The sequence below is a fragment of the Accipiter gentilis genome, chromosome 33, assembly GCF_929443795.1.
Source record: "Accipiter gentilis chromosome 33, bAccGen1.1, whole genome shotgun sequence".
NCBI lineage: Eukaryota > Metazoa > Chordata > Aves > Accipitriformes > Accipitridae > Astur > Astur gentilis.
In genome coordinates this window covers 7,678,008-7,697,182 of record NC_064912.1, presented here as the reverse complement: position 1 = coordinate 7,697,182, position 19,175 = coordinate 7,678,008, and the positions used below count along the sequence as shown (strand labels likewise).

General features: G+C 40.7%; 1 protein-coding gene across 2 annotated transcripts; it reads left to right on the top strand.

Annotated features, from left to right (window-relative positions):
• Nucleotides 1-6,285: 6,285 nt before the first annotated feature.
• On the top strand, nt 6,286-19,137 carry TVP23A (trans-golgi network vesicle protein 23 homolog A). 2 transcript variants are annotated; one of them, XR_007510348.1, is made up of 8 exons: nt 6,286-6,461; nt 6,553-6,632; nt 11,880-12,024; nt 12,977-13,066; nt 16,320-16,445; nt 17,409-17,490; nt 18,145-18,274; nt 18,698-19,137. XR_007510348.1 is itself a non-coding variant. In XM_049835523.1 (7 exons), exons 1-7 carry the CDS (start codon nt 6,453-6,455, stop codon nt 18,757-18,759), a joined length of 642 nt encoding a protein of 213 aa, XP_049691480.1. In that variant the 5' UTR covers nt 6,296-6,452; the 3' UTR covers nt 18,760-19,137. The 2 variants fall into 2 exon arrangements, 1 of the variants encoding a protein (XP_049691480.1); XM_049835523.1 differs by lacking the exon at nt 17,409-17,490 and having other exon boundaries at nt 6,296-6,461.
• The last annotated feature ends 38 nt before the right edge of the window (nt 19,138-19,175 follow it).

Genomic DNA, 19,175 nt, shown 5'->3' with positions numbered 1-19,175 from the left:
ACCAGACACAAAAGATACTAAAAGGCACATCAGACACAGTAGCTCTACCTTTAGTCACTTGAACAAACCTGCACTTACCACGACTGTTCATTCCAGTAGCTGTGCTGTAATTCTTGTAACTGCAGACAGTGAATGTGGCATCACAGACACAGTCACACCACCTTCTTTATCAGGAGCTTCAGGTCCATGTTTCCGCAGCCCTGCAGCGCGGTCTCTGGGCTGCTCCGCCGCAGGGAAGGGTAACTCTCAAACCCTTCTGCTGAAGCTGCTCTGCCCTGCATGAAGGACGAAAGCCAGACAGTGCATGCTCTGAGAAACAAATGGGTTTGGGTCCTTGCCCTTCTTCCAAGGTTTATTTCAATATTTTTAATTGGTGATTATTTATAGATTTTAAAGATGTGTGGATCATGAATTCAGCCCCATTCACAGGAGAAACAAATGCTTCACCCTCCAGTTGGGGAGTCAGGCAGAACAATTTTCACGGGAACAGCTGTGGAGGCCTCCAGTACAGCCCAGAGCTTCCTCCTCTTCTAAGCTGGGAGGTTGAGGCTGAGGCTTGTCCCCTCTCAGGCAGCAGAGGGAATTGTGGTCTCTTCCCAAGCGCAGACTCCATTGTACAAGGGCTCATAGGCCACAGACATGAACCTTGCTTTTGGTTTTGCCAAAAGAGGTTCCACCCCTACCTCCAGGAGAGGTTCAGAGCTGTGTACTGCATATAGAGTGAGTTATCTCCAGTAGTGCCTGGTATATCTTGTAAAGAACACAGAGTTAACGTGCCGGACCCCGTTCCAAGGCACTTAATGGTCCTGTGGCTTATATAGGGGATCCAGCTACCTAAAGACCAGTCCTGAGCACCTCTACCTCTTTGTATGATGCAGGCCTACAGAAACAGTATGGATTTTGTGAATTTTAATTCCTCGGACACCTCTTCAAGTCCTCTGTGACCGAGTACAAGGAATTTTAGGGAGCTGAACCTATTCAGTGAACTAGAAAAAATATATTAACAAATTAAGGAAAGATACTATTAAACAATAATTCTGTAGAAGTAGGGACCGCAGCCTGCTTCACAAAAATCTGCAGATCAAAAGAATTAAGAACTGTAGGTACAGGTTTCTCACTTCATTGCATCACCAGATTAGGACCCATTCTTACTTTTCTCTTTTCTGTTTTGTCTATAGGCTACTTTTTTCTGAGAAAGTTATGCCTTTACCACCCCCCCCCACACCCTCCCCCCAACAACAATTTAGAATAAATAAGAACAACAAATGCAAGCAAATATAGCAAAACCAGCTTAACCACAGTCTCTACAACAAAAGATGAAGTAGACATTGCCAGTGGCAGCAGTGATTGAAAAATTGTCCAGCAAGCACCTCCGGGACCTGAACAAGACAATGTTGATATTTCTATCGGGGAGGGGGGTGTGTGTGTGGCTAATGAATAAGCAGCTTACAGCTTTTATAAGCAACTTCAACTTTTATTTTTGCAGAGAAAACAGTGGAAGCAACAGTACTTAATTTTTTATATTAACCTCCTGTTGTACTAAGTTTTTCAATTGTTTGATAACCCTTAGGGTCTTTTACTTAATAGGTTTGCATTACTTTTACATTAATTTTTTTTTCCTCAGCAAGTCTATAGAGGACTGGCTTAAGTCAGGAAAGGTATTGGATACTTGTGTGAATGTGTACAGGCCTTTTAAATTCATATAGCAAAGGAGGGAAGGGACCCCAGCACCTCTTCTGGTGAAATCAGAAGGCTGCCACTCTGGGAAACAGATCCTGTTGCTGCTTACTGCAGTGGATCTATGAAGTCACTGAAACCAAACTTTTGACAGGTGTCCAAACAGCCCAAGTTCCGTATTACTGGAGTTCCCAAATTGAGAAATAAGAGATGATTTGCAGAAGTAACAAGTACCAAGAACTGCAGCTGAGAATGACTGAAGCTTTGAACATATCAAGAGATATATAAAGCTAAACACACTAAGAAGTCCGCATCCAAATGTCAGGAAGGAAGGCACCCCAAGCTGGAAGAAAACTGATGACTTCACTTTGGTCTGCCTTTGTTTTATCTAAGTGACCATTGCACAGCCTCAACAGAAAAAGATACTGAAGTAAACTCATTAATAATTGCAAAGCATTTTGTCTCTCAGGTAACTGCACTAGAGATTCCTACTGCACGTGTTAAATAAGGCCTAAAACCACACAGTGAATACAGAGGATAAAATAAGCTATTTAATAAAAATATGTTATGTTTTCTCGATTTTTTCCTAACTGAAAGGAATGCAGATACTACTGCACTTTATAGAATCAACACCAGTTACTGTGCAATAATGGGTATTTATACTCCTCTTGGTGCCTTGAAATAAAGGCTGGAGTTGAAAGACTCCATTGTATTTTTGTAGTGCCTAATTTATGCTTGCTTGAGTGACTTTGAAACTTTTGGTATGTAAGAAAACCTTGAGTTTTGTTAACAGTATGCACAAATAGATAAGAAGCCTTAAGTTCTGCTGAGCTTTGTGATTAAAACCTGCCAGGACCAGCTAACTAGGAAGAAGAGATGAACCACCTGAGATGACCCACGGTGTGCATGCCTCAAGAATGAGTTCAATTAGTGGACACCAAGAAAATGACCACCAGAGGGTTTCAAAGACCCCAAAAGACCACCCACCCATTTAATAGCGCATGCCCCAAAGGGCAGATATTATGTAAATAATTTCTGGGAAATTACATGAATATGTGTGACAATTCTGGGAAATGTAATCAATATGCATATATTAGAGCAATATAAGGTTTGCTTGCTGTAGGTAACGGTATGCATGCTAGGAGGAACTATCCCCCCTGCATCCAGTGCTGTCCAGTGCTGCAATAAAGAATGCCTGCTTTCTAAAACTCCAAAATTGAGTCTTAGAGAGTTTCTTCGACCAGCTTTTTCGGTAACACTCTCTTGAGATACTAAAAAATTATTTGTTATCTCTTTAGACATAACTGAATGAAGGAGCAATACAGCCTTTCTTTTTTTTAATCTCCATTTATATTTAGGGCCGAAACCTCTTCAGCTTTGACATACCTTTTGGTTACCCATTTCTTACTGATGGCAGAACTTGATCTCTACTGAGAACATATCGCTACATATCACCCAACTTAAAGACACTACCTGATCTGTGAAGTAAATGCTGCAGCTTCTCTCCTGTTAACACAGAGTTGGTGATTACAACCATTCAAGTATGTACATCCAAAAAATTCCACGGAAATTGGCTCTGGGCCAAGGCAGGAAATCGTCTTTTACAAATTAATTAGAAGGTGATGGTATTAGAGTTATTAAGTATACCTTCTCTAATTTGGCCTATCTCCTCAAAATTTAAACATTTTATTGAACCTCCAACAGACTATAAGTGTATCTAATGTGAGTGAGGTAAGAGTTATTCTTGGATTAACAATATTTTCCAATATTCAGAGGAACAGAATACTTAACAGTAAACACCACTGAGATACTTAAACCAGAGCAACAACTGTCGAGTTATTAAAAATATCCTCGCGCAGTTTACAGGGCAAGTCTCTTGCCAGTGCAAGATTCCGGGCAACGTTCCAAAGAAAAAGAGAAATCAGCTGACTTCATGTTAATGATGTGAATAACACACCGTATTATCTAGGAGGAGGTTCTATTTATTGTTGAAACAAAGAGTGAGAGAGATTTCTCAGTTATTCATACCAAGCCTTTGGCATTGATAATGCTCTATGATAGAAAGGCCATTATTTGTTCTGGGGAGAGGATTGCCTGTAAGGTAACAGCAAGTGCACAGCAGCAAATGATACAGTTTCAACTATTTTATGCTATATGTTTCAGTCAGCAATTAAATGAAACCTTAATATAGTTCATAAGTGGCCAAGATTTTCCTGTGTACAAACCTGAAAACCAAACCACAATTCATAAATTCAGTGTAACTACCTTTAAATTTTGTGTTGCTGAAGCAGTATTTGAGGACTTAACATCACCTTTAGGGTGTTGCTAATCTTTCCAATGCGCAAATAACTTGTAGTTAAATCAGGATGCAGAAAAAATGTTGAAAACAGGGGAGTTTGTTCTGTGAAATCCTAGAAAACATTGGAAACTTCTAATGAGGTTTTGCTTGGATGTATTTATTTTAAAACAAGGATGAATGCTTTTCTAATAATCCCAAAATGAAGAAATTCTTGGTTTGACCAATGATTCCTCTAGTGACCAAGGATCCTTTCTAGCTCTTAATTTGCTCTAAGAGGAAATGATAACCCACACAATACCTTGAATAATCACACAACATAGTTTGACATAGCTTTTTAGAGAATGTTACTAAAACCATGTGCATGGTATAGTGATAGTCTTCCATGGTATAGTGGGATTATCTGAGTTTGTTAGGAAAACAGATAATCCCTACAATGAATCAGTGGAGACAAGCACTGGAAGAAGGGAAAATTAAAGAAACATCTGTTTTAAAATTAAAAAAACCCAAAACACAGGTTCTGTCTCTTTTTTAGTGATGAAATGAAATCAGTTAGGAACACCTGAGTAGTAAATCAGATACCTAATGTTGTGACAGGCTAATTGTCACCTCTCCATTAGAAGCAAGTACTGTTTTATCTGATAAGGAATGTAGCACACAGTTATTTCCTGGTGCCTTAGAATAAAAATGCAACAGCTGAGACAATAGAGCAACATTACAGAATTACTAAATTCAAACCATCAGACTTGCTGGCAGAACTGTGCTGAGAGGGGAAAGAAGAGCTGACACAGTAGCTGCAATGAATAATCTGGCTGTCAAGAAGATGTGAAACTTCCCTCCACTGCTTCTGTCAGTGCAGTTCTGGGAGCTGCTTCTGAGTCAGAAGCTGGTTCTATTTGAGTTATTGTTAATATGTTGCTCATAAGCAGAAGTGCATGTTGATACAGTAAATGAAGTAGAGGTCAGCTTCAGGTGTGCACAAAATTATTTAATAATTGTATTTCATGGTAGCTTTCAAAGATTTTTTTATCTTCTTTGGGAGTGAAAGCCTACTTAAATATTTTAATGTTGTAGGCTATTGCGAGCCAGCCCATCAAATTACAAACTGCCTGTTCAGGTTTTTTTAGTGCAAGTCTGCTGTACTTCTGACACGATATTGTTGTTTTAACACTACCAAGGCCAAAATATGACTACCACAATATTAACATTATTAGTCATAAAATACACCTTTCTCCCTCTGCAATTACAAATCCCACCAAGAACAGCTCTACCAGTTTTTCTGATGCATTAAGTGTTGTCTTGCCCTAATAACCCGACTTCCACAAAGCTACTTTCCAATTAAAGTTTTTGAGAAGTTCACCTTAGTAACTTCTGTACTTACTCAACAGATACATTCTGCTTTAGTTAGATGTTTTAGAAAAGACTAGGAAGTTATTATTTTGCAGGCTAATTTAATGCTAGTAGCTAGTCAGATCTACAAAGAACTGTGATTTATCAGATCTTCCTTGATCCTCCACTTCATACTTAGCTGACTGAACTATTTCCCCCCATTATTGTGAAACCCTTGCCCATACGCTAAAGCTCTGTTGTCTCATTTCACTCTCCTACTTCCTTAACTCTGCTGCATAATCCATCTGCAATTTAAATAAAAGCAGGAAATACCTTCACCTAAAGGGCTGAGTTACCTACGTTACACTAGTAGCACATCCACAGCACCGTGGTCACGCTGGCCCGCCCGCCAAAGCCGAATGGCAAGAGGGGCACAGGGCCCACCGCGAGGCCGGGGACAGCGCGCGGGGTTTGGCCCAGCGCGGGCACGACAACGGGCTGTCGGTACCGTCTGGAGTCCTCGAACGAGACACGCGGGCGCGTATCACGTTCGTACACCTACGGTCACCTTTCTCTCCGCTATTTCCTTTCGGGGTTTGTCTTCAGCACGAGGCCTACAAAGCCCCGTCCAGCTCGGCGCGTTTGGTGAGCAAGGCGCCCTCGACAGCGGAGCGGACACCCTAAAACGCTGGACAAAGGGCTCCGGCCACACCGCGGCCTCCGGCTCCCCACGCCTGCGGCCCGGCCTGCTGACGGAGCCCGCCCGGCCGCCCTGGCCTCGGCCTCGGCCTCGGCCGCCGCTGAGGGCCTAAACGCGGTGGGGCGGAGGGTGGCGGCCAAAGGCACCTCAGCGGCGCGGACGCGAGGAGGAGGCAGGTCTCCCCGCCGGGCCCGGCACTAGCACCGGCTCGGCTGGCGCCCTCCAGCCCCGAGGCGCTGCCCCGCCCCGGCCGCCGCCTCGGCCCGAGGGGGAGCCCCGCGCTTCGGCCCCCGCAGCGCAGGGCAGGGCAGGGCCGCGCCGGCCTCGCCGGGAGCTCGCCCCGGGCAGGCGGCAGCCCGGACGCTTTTCCCTGAAACACCTCCCGGGCCCTGGCAGCCGCCGCGCCTGGCAGGCGGGCTGCAGGGCCGGGCCGGCCGGCCGAGGCGGAGGATGAAGCAGGTAGAGGCGGCGGCGGGCGGCGCGGTGCGGGGCGGGGGGCGGCGGCGGCGGCTCCCCCGGTCCCTCCCCGCTGACGGGCTCCCCGCCGCAGGCGCTGGTGGACGACACCGAGGATGTGTCCCTCGACTTCGGGAGCGAGGAGGAGCTGGCGCTGCGGAAAGCAAAGATCAGGTAACGGCGCGGGCAGCGGAGCGGGCCCGGGTCCGGCCCCGCCGCAGAGGCCTCAGCGTCGCGGCGCCCGCCTGAGGTAGCCGGGCCCGGGCAGCCCGCGCCGCTCCAGCTGGACTGACGCACTGAAATGCAAGCGATTCCCTTTAAACGCTTGGTTCCCATTTCTTACAGGGAGGGCGGTGAAGCGCTGGAACGGGCTGCCCGGGTTGCCCCGTCCCGGGGATGCTCGGTGCCCGGCAGCCAGCTCCGGCTGCCCGGGCTGGAGCCGGCGGGGCCCAGGGCCCCGCCAGCCGCACGGCTGCGGCCAGCCCAGCCGCTCGGTGCCGTCCTGCCCTTGCAAACAGAAGCTTTGTGCACCCAGAGCCAACGTATTCACAAAACACACAACACCCAAACCGTGGTTCTGTTAGAGCTGCGTAAGTGGAGAGAGCTCTGGTCTTCAGCAAAACCAGCTGTGCAGCAGAGCGCTCTGGGCATTGCATCGCATGCCCAGCTGAAGGGAAACGGGAAGTTTTTTGCGATAAAGCTGCCATGTTTTCCTTCCACGGGATGGGATGTTACATGAAATGTACTGTCTCTTATCCTTGTAGCTGTTACCTGAGAAAACCCAACCCATTGATCCATCTTATCTGTCAGGTTAAGCAGTCTACCCGTTACATTACCAGAGGTATCGCTGCAGCTTTGTCTGCACCGAGGTCCCGGGTGACAGGGCTGTTGTTCCATCTGTGGCTTTTGAAGAATCTCCAGTCAAAGAGTGTCAAGGGAAGAGTTTTATGTCAAGAGGAATTATACATACGCATGCACTCATCAATAGTGTATAATCAGCTTTGATTTATATTGCTTTCTTCTTTCCACCTTGCCCCAGTTTACTCTGGTCCATTACAAGGTTAATATTTCTTGTAGCTGTAAACAAAGGAAAATAAGAGATGTTAAGCCTAACACAAATGTTATATGAGATGCGCAAACAAGCAATCACATATGTGGCTTTACAATACAATTGCTCTGTTTTACTAGTCTCCATTGAAGCATGTCTGCCCTTCCAGTGCAAGGGACTTTACAACTACACAATGAGTCAGCTGTGACACAAGATTAATATTCCCAGAGTTGCTTTGTTTCTGTGCTTTAGGAGCAGCACACATTTTAAGTGAAGGTTTATATTTTGGTGCAGTCTTGGAGAACATAGCCTAAACTGGGCAATACAGCTTAGGAGTGTGTCTTGAGCACATGAGCCATGGATTCAGTCTATGGGACGAGACCAGAGTTAGTATGAAATAAAATCACCCTGAAACATTTGTAGGAGGTCCACAGCACCAGTTCAGAGATCTGTTCCTATTGATTCACAGTACTTGATAATATAGACAGGCAAAGTATAAAACCATACTATTGATTGATCCACTTTGTGTAGATACTTATTTGATTAGAGACTGCTCTTCTTTCTTGCTCTCATTGTGACAATACTAAAAGATAATCTCATACTGTGTCCTGGTTTCAGCTGGGATAGAGTTAATTTTCTTCTTAGTAGCTGGTACAGTGCTGTATTTTGGATTTAATGTGAGGCTAATGCTGATAACACACTGATGTTTTCAGTTGTTGCTAAGTAGTGCTTATCCTAAGTCAAGGCTTTTTCAGTTTCCCATGCTCTGCCAGTGAGCAGGTGCACAAGAAGCTGGGAGGGAGCATAGCCAGGACAGCTGACCCGAGCTGGCCAAAGGGATATTCCATATCATAGAATGTCATGCACAGTATATAAACTGGGGTGAGTTGGTGGGGGGGTGGTGTCGGTGCAGATCACTGCTCAGGCATTGGTTAGCAGGTGCATTTTGCATCACTTGTCTTTTTCTTGTTTGTTTTTTTTTTAAATTTTATTTTATTATATTCCTTTTCATTATTATTATGTTTTATAATTGTTAGTATTAAATTTTATTTTACTTTAGTTATTAAATCATTCTTATCTCAATCCACAAGTTTTACTTTTCCCAATTCTCTTCCCCATCCCAGTGGGAGGTGGGGGGAGTGAGCAAGCAGCTGCATGATGCCTGGTTGCTGGCTGGGGTTAAACCACGACATACTGAAAAACATTCTGCTATAGAATACAGAAATGAAACTCCTTACATGGTTCACACAGAAGTTTGTTTTTATATTTCTGAAGAATCTTGTGCAAACAAGCCTGGAGCATACCCACGTGCTACAAAATTTTGTTGTCTTGTTAGAGAGCCTAACAACATGTTCCAATCATTTGTCTTTAACTTTATCCCAATTTCATATATCTTGAACTTGCTTAGAATTCGCATAAGCTATAACAAGTTGTGCATTTATGATTCTCGAAGGTATATGCAAGTGCTCCTTAAAAGCAAAAGGTATGCAGATAGTGATTTAGTTAGTGACTACTTTCATAAGAAGGTTAGGAAAAAAGATAACTTACACTATCTTTGCAGTTCATTGCAGTACCAGAACATTTGATCTGGAACAGTTAAGAACATATGGTCACTTCTTTTTCAAGTCAGCCAGGTCACACAAGATCATCAAGCCAGAGAGCCTGTTTGTTCAAAATTTGCCTAGATATGTTTGAAGTACCAGACAGAGGTATAAGAAGTAGCATAAAAAGTGCTGCTTTGGCACTTCTGGGCAGGTACTGGGAAAGATTCTCCTGTGGTTCAGCAGCATGCCCTAGGGTTGACCCAGTTTGATTCTTGAATATGGGATGCAACTAAATTCATAACAGCTCATTCCTATCCTAATAGGCATCATGCTTGCAAACTGAACAGAGCTTATTGTAACAAGATAAATGGTAATCATTTAGCCTTAAGGCTCCAGTTCTACACTATATGGATGTTTAGATGCAACAGGATAACTAAAAGTCCAAGCAAGTGGGTTGCTATGCCTTCAGGAGCAAACGTGTAGTAAGCAGAGCCAATGCAGAGTTTTAGTTACCTTTATCAGATTTGAATGAAAAAAAAAAAAAAGTTACCATATTCTAAAGCCTATACTGTCTTCCATTAGTACAAGAAATCATGTAAGTTTATACAATGATTCCTTAATGCCATTGTATTTCTGGAAATTAGCTTTTAAAAATATTTATAAAGTAAAATTGATTTCAATTCAATATAAATGCCTTCACTTAAGAAAAGCTGTAAAGTTTTTTGTTTCAAAAAGGGTGCAGATGGTTTAGCTTCAGGTTTTAAAAGACAATTTTATCTATGTGGGATTATCTCCTCATTAAAAATTCTGTTCGTATATGATAGGAGCTATAAGTTTCATCTGAATGGCTGTGAATTGAGAAAATACATTTGTTCTGTTAAGTGAGGAAGTGAATGGTTTATTTACTGGATTCCATTAGCTTCAGAATTATGTTTTTTTAAAAAGCATAAATAGGTAGACATTTTCTGAGATTGAGAGTTGTCTGAAGAATGAGGTACAAATTTTGATATAACTCCATATTCCTCCCCTAGGAGAAGAAACTGCAAGTCTGTGTCTTTGGCTTAGCTAGCCATATCCTTGTGAGAGGACTGATATTCTATAGTCTCAATAAAGTGTTTAGCACTGTAATAAATGTGAGCCTCTTGCTTATGTACTGTTTTTTTAGTAAACACCCTTCAAAGCTTGATGTTGGAACAGATTATTCAGCATCCAAACAGTAATTCATCATCTGACTTCCAAAATGAAACACTACTTCTCTAAAGTTACTTTCACATTTGAACCACTGATACAGTTATGAAAGCTCAGTCCACCCTGAATGCTTTAGGGTTGTGGCTATGAATAGCTTGTATTGGCACAAGATACCACTTGTGTAGCGATGTAGTGAACTCTTACATCATCTTGAACAAGATCAAGACTTGAAGTAGCAAGACACTAACTGTTTTTTTAAAGTTCACAATATTCCCTCTGCTCTACCCACCCACCCATCTGCTTATGGCAGAAAAAGCTCCTTTCACTTAAAATGTTACATTAGTTTTAAGTCAGAATTAAGTTTTTGGAAAGTTTGAGGTTAGTATGGGCATGATCAGGAGTAAACATAAACTACAGCTATGTGTCATTCTTGCTTCTCCAGTCGTGTGTGTAGTACTACAAGCACAATATTGCCATTCTAGAATAGATAATTACTAGAACAGTTAAACAGCTATAGAATAATGTTAAAATAAAGATGTAAGTATAACTATTACAATTTAATTATAATTTAAGTTTATAATAAACAATTTTAATTGTGTGTATATTATATGTATCATTTTATCATACACAATAATAGAAAAACAAATTTAATAGGTAAATAGTTTATTATGACCTAGGCCATACTACTGTTACTTGTTTACAGAGGTAGAGGAGCTTAATAAGGCAATCGCTGAGTAAAAAAATATTCAGAAAACAAGTTTTATTCACTCAGCTTTAAGGGAAGAAGTTACTTAAATGCAATAGCCTGTAGTTAATTGTCACTTTAAACTAATTAACACAAACACAACTGTACAGAATAAGTTTTTGTAGTTGGCATATTACCCTGAAAATTGTCCTGTGCTCAATATAGCATTCTCCAACACCCCTGTCTTACTGTACAGGCCAATATTCCATGCCATATAGTTACTTCTACCACTGAAATTCTCCGTTATTTTGTTATGGACAAAATTTAGTGTGATGAGCAAAGCACAAGTATCTAGTGAAATTAATGAACATTCATTCATAAGAACTGTTAGATTCCCAAATCGTACTCCCTCTGTAAAAGGAAGTGTTTGGTTTCAGACATTACATATGAAGGTTCATTTTGTCTTAGACCCAAGAGCTATATTTTTTTTAACATTTTTTTTAGTTTCAGAGTTCCTGTTCTTGTTTTCAAAACAGTTCTGAAAGGCGCAAGATGTCTCAATTCTTTTGTGCCTTGCAATGCTGATTTATTTCATGAAACAATGAGGATTTTAGGGTACACTGTTGAACACAACCACTAAATTCCTTCATGCAGTACCAAAGAAACAGCTGAAAGACTCTAGGTTTTGTTCTATCTTTGAGAAAGTTTTGACATGAATAATACATTCCATCTTTTAGCTTTAGATTGAAGGTTGGCTATTGGAAGTACTATTGCTTTGATAATGAAGATAGACATCAACATATGAAATAATAGCAGCTACAAACCAAAATACCATTATAGACTAAAAGTAGTTGTGTTATGCTACATTGCTAGGAAATACTGTAACATTCCTTCTTGTCCCATAATGGAAGTAAGTGCTCTGTGTTGTTTGTTTGGTTTTTTGTTTTTTTTTCTAGGCACCCACTGGCCACCTTTTTCCACCTGTTTTTCCGAGTGAGTGCTATTATTACCTACTTGTTCTGTGACTGGTTCAGCAACAGTTTTGTTGCCTGTTTTGTCACTATTCTCCTTCTTCTATCCTTTGACTTTTGGTCAGTTAAGGTAAGATGACCCTGAATAGTAATTACCTTTGAAAGTATTTTATGTGCCATTGAATAAAAGAAAAAAGGAAATATATATACTGATGAAAGTGACAAAGACATTGTGATCTGGTGATTTATTAAATGTCTAACCCATTTAATTAAGACATTTATATATCTTAGTTACTGTTAACTCTTCTTTATGGCTGATGGAAGCTACTAATATGGTGAGAAAATTGCCTTGCCATAGGTAGATTTGTTTGTATGCTTTCCTCCTTAAAAAAAAAAAAAAAAAAAAAAGAAATAAAATCATACTGACTTTCAGTAACAGATGCCAAAGGATGTCTAAAGCTGCAGTACTGTGCCCAGACCCAGCAGGTAGGAGCTGCAGAAGGCTCCTGGGGGCCCAACTACGGCATCAGTGCCCTAATCACATGCAGGCAGGTGGGTCAGGCGAGCCCAAAATCCCAGGGGCTCCACATGTGGAACAAGGCTTTTGTTTTGTAGAAGTGAAGCATTGATGCATCTCCAGTATACTGAAAACTTCTAGTATTCATCCAGGTGCAGAAATATTTTCTTAATTTGTTTGCTTGATTCCACACAGCTTGCTTGCTTGTAATTAATCTTCCATTTTTTCAGTGTGTTTTTGTTTGCAGTTCTCCTGTCTTACTGAGGAAATTTGTTTATTGGGGGTTTCTCCAACTAACTGACTTAGAAAAGATACATCCTGTAATTTCTTACCTAAATCAATGTTATTGTGCTAATCATCATATTAGAAGAGAACAGGCCTCTCAATTTGTAGTAACGCAACCATCCTTAATGACTGTTGCACTCAAGCTGGCACAGCTTTTAGAATTAGTTTTAGTAACTGATGAAAGAATATGATTTTAAGACAAGCTTGCCTTTTTTTTTAATGTTAGTCTGGCAAGTGGATTATGCTACTGATTAATGCAAATAATTGTTTCTATTACTAGAACGTGACAGGAAGACTCTTAGTTGGTTTGCGTTGGTGGAACCAGATTGATGAAGATGGAAAAAGCCACTGGGTGTTTGAAGCAAAAAGGGTAAGTATGTTAATAAACATAGGCACAGGACAAGCAGAATCCATAGGAAAGCTTGTAAAGCTGATATTATGTCAAATAAAGTAACAAATAGAGTGCCTTTGTAATGGTTACTTTTTGTCCAGCTTCTGTAGAAGATAATCTAAGTATTGAGTTGCAAGCACACTGGATTGTCACATCCAGGAAGCATTCAGGACAAAACTGGTCTCACAACATCGTCATCATATGCATCAGCAGCACAGATATTCATAGCATGGTACTGTCAGTATGACATGTTTCTGGTAGTTCTATTACTTTTTAGCAAGAACATTTTGTAATAAAGATATCTTCCCATGGTTAATTGCAACGTAGAATCCTCTTCAGGAAAGATCTATGTTGAAAGCAATGTTGAATAGTTCAAATTCAGTATTGTAAAATGAGTTATTTTATTCATGCTCATGGAATACGGTGGGGAATAGAACCCAGATCACAGAGCATTCCGATACTGCTAGTGCTCCCCCAAATCACCCTGAGCACAAAAGCTATGAAATGTCACTTGGCATCGCTGCCAGAGTCAAGACCGCAGGTTTTTGCTTTTATTTGCTAACATCCTCTAACAGCCCCATTCAGGCGAGAGCCTGGTAGAACACCACTTCAAGTGCTACTCACTCGGACGTCCCTGTCCAGCCGTGCACACAGCCTGGCTTCTGAGCTCGGTGTCAAACCCTGTGGCTGTGCAGGTCTGGAGTGCCCTCTAGCAGCCCTGCAGCCGCTTGCAAGGAAAATGCGGCCGGGCATGAATGCAGCCAGCAGTGGGGCTGTGCACGGCCAAGAGGATAACAGATGCTCACGTTCTTCCTGTGATCCAAGTGAAACCTAGAGAGAGAGTACAGGCAAGCCTACATGAAAGCAAAGAAACTAGAAGAGCTTCAGAGTTTCTCAGTTCTGTTAAGCCGAGAAAGTAAGCAAGAGCTTTCTTAGCACTTAATAGCAATGGTATCAATAAAATGACCTCCCGACCTCAAAATTCCTGTGAGATGAGCAAACCTAATTCACCTATTACAGTTTGTTGATTCTAGCCTAGAGGTACAAAGTTGACTCATCTGTATGGGCTAAAGCCTTCAAAAAATTTTGGCAAATGGTAGCTTGATTAATGTGAAAATCATAGTACCGCAAGAAGGAACATGTAATTAGAGTGGATTGTGTTTTTTGTCATGGTTTATCCATGAGGAGTACTTTGTCATGGCAAGGTCCTGGAATACATGCAATTCTCTTACTTTCCAGAGTCAGGCATTCTCCACTTCCTTTGCCAGTTCTCTGGCAACTTTTTAAGATCTCTTGCTTTCATAGAACAGTCTGGGTTGGAAGGGACCTTAAAGATCACCTAGTTCCACCCGCCTTGCCATGGGCAGGGACACCTTCCACTAGACCAGGTTGACTGAAAGCCCCATCCGATCTGGCCTTGAAGTTTACCCTCTTGCTTTACAGGTAAATCTGCTTAGAAACATTCCAAGTCACTCACCAACAATAAACAGCTAATTCCTGGTGCGCTGCTGATGCAGCAGAGGTTTGTCCTTGAAATCCTGTCTTCTGCTGAGGTTTGCTGGAAAAAAAGTAATTCTTACGCTTATGTTCCAAACACCATAACTCCCCTCTCTTTTCATTGGGATGATTGGAGCCTTTTGTAATCTTGCTCATCAAATTACCTAGGTCTTTTAGATGCAGAGCTCTCAGGTGTATTGACTTTTTTTTCCTCGTAAATAGTGCTAACACAATGTTACTGTTGGTTAATTTGGGATACAGGTGATACCTCTTTTATTGACTCGGAACATCTGTCTTTTTCTGTAACTGTGAAGGCATAGAACATTATTCTCTGGACTGCTGCAACATCACTGATTTAGAGGGTACATGAAAAAATTAAAGACACCTTGTAATTATTGCATCTTTCAGGGTTTTCTTAGGTAAGATAGAGTAACTTAACTGTATTTACAAGTTGGGTGATGTTGTCTGCCTTGTGATGAATGGATGAGTTATTTTTACATGGAGAATTCAAGATACTGAAAATGAACTAAAAGTCTTCAGTTTTCAGAGTCCACAGGGTTTTCTTTTTCCAGTTATGAAGCTTGTATTTCAGAAGCTAGCACTAGTGGTGGTTGAGTGGTCTGAGGTTTAGAGTGAGATTTTGAATTCTGGTCTCCTAGGAAAGATCAGAACCTGCTGAACAATTCTCTTTCTTTAGGTTCTCTTATGCATTAGTGCTTTCAGTGCAGATAGAGACACATGGGTTGTGCTGACCTGAAGAAATCTGCAACCAGGGCTTTTTGCAGCCTGCTTTGAGTCTTTTTTTTTCTCTCCTTGAAGAACACAAATAAAGCACCGTGAATAACAATGCCTCTTTCAGAGAGATGCCAGCAGTTACTATGGTGTCCAACACTAGTATTACAGAAGAGGCATTTTTGAAGCTACAGTTATTAATTTATGGAATATCAGTGGATTTCACAAGCATAACTGAAGTATTAGTTTATGTAATAGGAAACTAAGCTTCATGCAAGATTTAAATTAAGCTAAGATACTGCATGTTTTTAAGAAAATGTATGGAAATGGACACCATTATGAGAGTTTCATTGTCTGAGCTGGAACCACCTGATAAATCCTGTAGGGGATCTTTAAAATTTGCTTGTTAGCACTTGCAACAGCTCATTGCAATTTCTACATTGGATACTATAGCTTTTCTGATACTAGACTGAATTCTGACACATACATACCCCTCCCCCCCCGCCTTGCTTTTGATTCATGAACTGGGTACATGTCACAAATCTACACTACAGACAGTGAAGTATTCAACTAAAGTTCTGCTTGTAACATTGTCTTCCTGTTTCACATTTTTCTAAGGTCTTGGTAAAGTTAGACTCTAATGTAAAACTCACTATTTCTGAATTTTAAAAGCAATTGTCAGTGTAACAGAACTTTGCCTTTAAAATACTACTAATCTGTAGTGTTAGTGGGAGCTGTCATTGATAAAAGGAATAATTATCTCATTTGAATGTGAACAGAGACCGGAACATTTTGAAAAGAACATGCTGTCACTTACCATAGGGCAGCAGGCAGAAAACTTGGCATTTGCTAACTTCTCTTCTTATTCAATCTTCCTTCTATGCATATAATAAGTGAAATTTAGGTGAAGAAGTAATTTTGTCCATTCTTCTTCCTCTGCTGATTTGTTATTTATTGTGGATTTTGTCTTTGTGACTAGTAGTTTCAATAATTTTCATTCTAGGTGCCTACAATAGCTGCCTCAACTGAAGCTGAAGCTCGAATCTTTTGGCTGGGCCTCATTATCTGTCCAGTTATTTGGACAATGTTTTTCTTTAGCACCTTGTTCTCCTTGAAGCTGAAATGGCTGGTAAGTCTGGGGGTACTGAAAGACCTATAGCTGACGGACACTGTTGGTAGAGGGAAAACCCAGATCTGTCAGTTTTGCAACAATCTTTGAACCAAATCTTCCAACAGTACAAAAATTCTGCTAACAAACAGCTTCGAGAAATCACAATGAGTTTTCTGCAGTCAAGCCCTGTGCGCTGGAATGGATTAGTAATTTTTAGCCCCACTTCCACTAGGTTATCAGATGTCAACTCCTTCATCTAACTTGAGAAACTTAAGTGCTTGGCAAAATTACGGACTTCTTTTTAACTGCAGCAACTTACTTTTCCCTCACTTATTTCAGTCAAAGGAAACTAACAGGAGAGGACAAAAAATGAACCAGTGATGCTGGTTTTCAGGTTTTCACATCTCCTTGGGACTTGAATGTTACTTCCTCTTAAAAGTAAGGATTTTAGATCTCTGGTACCATTCCCTTTTGAAAGAACCAGTATCATAGTGCTTAAAACCTTGATAAATTGAGCTATAAGTGTGTATTTTATACTGTATTTATAAGCCATTTAGTCTACAAAAAAAAAGAAAAACCTTACACATTTTTCTAAATACAAGAAGAAATTTACCCCATATATTGCATTATGTTAAGATATTTTTGTCTATGAAATCTTCATGTTTTCCCCCGTAAACATTAAGTGCTTCGATAATCACCATAGAATTCATTTCGTCAAGTTCCTAGCCATGCTAAGTATAATTTCTTAATTCCTCTTAAAAAGTGTCTTGGACATGTACAGCTACATAACCAGTAATAGCCAAGATTACTTTTTATTATTATTAAATGAAACAGGAAATTCAGCTGTGGGTATGAATCAATTGCAAATCATTAACTGTTTTCTAGTGCCCCAAATGGCATAGCTAAACAAGCAATAGTTAAACCAGCAGTCGTTCTCCACAGCTCCACCTTTTTTTTTTTTTTTTTTTTTTTTAAAACCAGAGATTGTCTGCTAAACTAAGACCTGGTTGGAGAAGGAACCCTAACCAGCCCTGGAGGCAGGTTGCTCAGGTGCTTGTAAAAGGCAAGTTACACAAATGAAAATAGGATAGCTTCCAGGAAACTGTTTCTGAGGCTAAGAAAAACATTTTTTGTAAGCTATTTCCTTAGTCAATCAGATGGGTTCTGCCTGCTGCTAAGCCTATAGTACCACAAAACGATCTAATTATTTTCACTGCCTGTTAATGCTAGATATTGATTGATATCTGCCGATGCTCTTTGTAAATCTGTAAGTTATGGGATCTTATTTGTATATAATAAGGCATTTGTCAGCTAAACAAGCCTGCAGGTTTGCTATGTCTCTGGATGTGAAACTTTCAGATACAAATCAGGCTTAAAAAAAGTGAAATGATTATGGAATGAGCTGAATAGGTCCTTTTTTGAATAAATGCTTTTAGGAAAGTAATGAAGTCTTTCAAGATACAGAATGACAAAAAAATTTTCTATCAATGTTTAGATAAAAAGAGAGGCATTTTGTAGAAAGGAACTGTTGTTTGACATGATTGGATCTCTTTGAAGGCCATTTATTATTGGAAGGAATATCCCCCTCTTACAGCATGTATGTATACCTAAGTAGCATATATACATATATATACACATGTGTATATATATACATTCTATAAATGCAGCCCATAGATAGCAGTGTATTTGTCCCAGCTGAACTTTTGTTTGTCCACAGGCTCTTGTGATAGCTGGGATCTCCCTTCAGACTGCTAATTTATATGGCTACATCCACTGCAAAGTAGGGGGACAAAAAAGCATCAGCAGAGTAACTTCAAGGTTTTTTGTTACAGCGGATGTTCCCAAGAGTAAGTACAGAGTTGGTCCATCAGCTACAGCCCATGAAACATACCGACCTGCCTCACGCTGTTGGTTTTGCTCTTTCTGGGTCTTAGTTTCTAAAATAACTCCTGGCAGGGCTATCTTGGTTTTCCAATAAGCATTTCTTGTGGAACTTGCTCCGAGGGGCTGTACCCCATGTCACTTTGCTCTCTATTTGGAAGCCTGCTGAAGCTTCACAGCTGAGCTGCTTCCAAGCCCCAAGAAGAACGTCCTCTAAGTTAAATCCTTGCAGGGATGCCTTCTGAGGTGTTATAATGCCTCTGCTTAGGCACAGCTGGGAGAGCGATCTTCAACCCTCAGGCTTCCACCAGGCTCTTCCCTGCTTTTTAGAAAAGATTCCTACATAGTAGGTTACACTAACACCCACACTTCCTGTGTTCATTCTACAGGACAGGCAAGGAGGATTTCAGAAGGCCACATGGAAGTACATGGGAAGACAGGCACTAGATAATGAAATAAAGAACTAAAAGGATGAGCAGTAAAAATACTCATTTATGAAAGCTGTTCTTCATATGAAGGTATTTAAGTAAAGCACTTCTACAATTATACCTGCATGAAATAATAAGGATTTTGTGTAATTTGAGTCTTTAGATTCTGAAAAGTTTTAGTGTTACTTAAGTGTCACCAAAAAGCAGTTTGTATAGGCACAAAAACAATGCTTATGGTTTATACAGACCACACTTCCTTAAAAAAAAAATAAAAAAAAAAAAAAAAAAATCTGCCAACTAATGTGAAACTGTTGGGTTACCTTAACCAAGAATTAGAATGTAATCAGAAGACAATGCTCGTTTGTTTAATTTTGGAACTACAATAAAGAAAATCAAACTGCCTTTTCCTCTTCTACACACTACCGATTTCTCAAAGCTT

Excerpts from the sequence above, each read along its gene's own strand:
- TVP23A (XM_049835523.1), top strand. Across the intron at positions 12,025-12,976 it reads TTGACTTTTGGTCAGTTAAG|AACGTGACAGGAAGACTCTT; the intron begins GTAAGATGACCC and ends TTCTATTACTAG. Across the intron at positions 16,446-18,144 it reads CCTTGAAGCTGAAATGGCTG|GCTCTTGTGATAGCTGGGAT; the intron begins GTAAGTCTGGGG and ends GTTTGTCCACAG.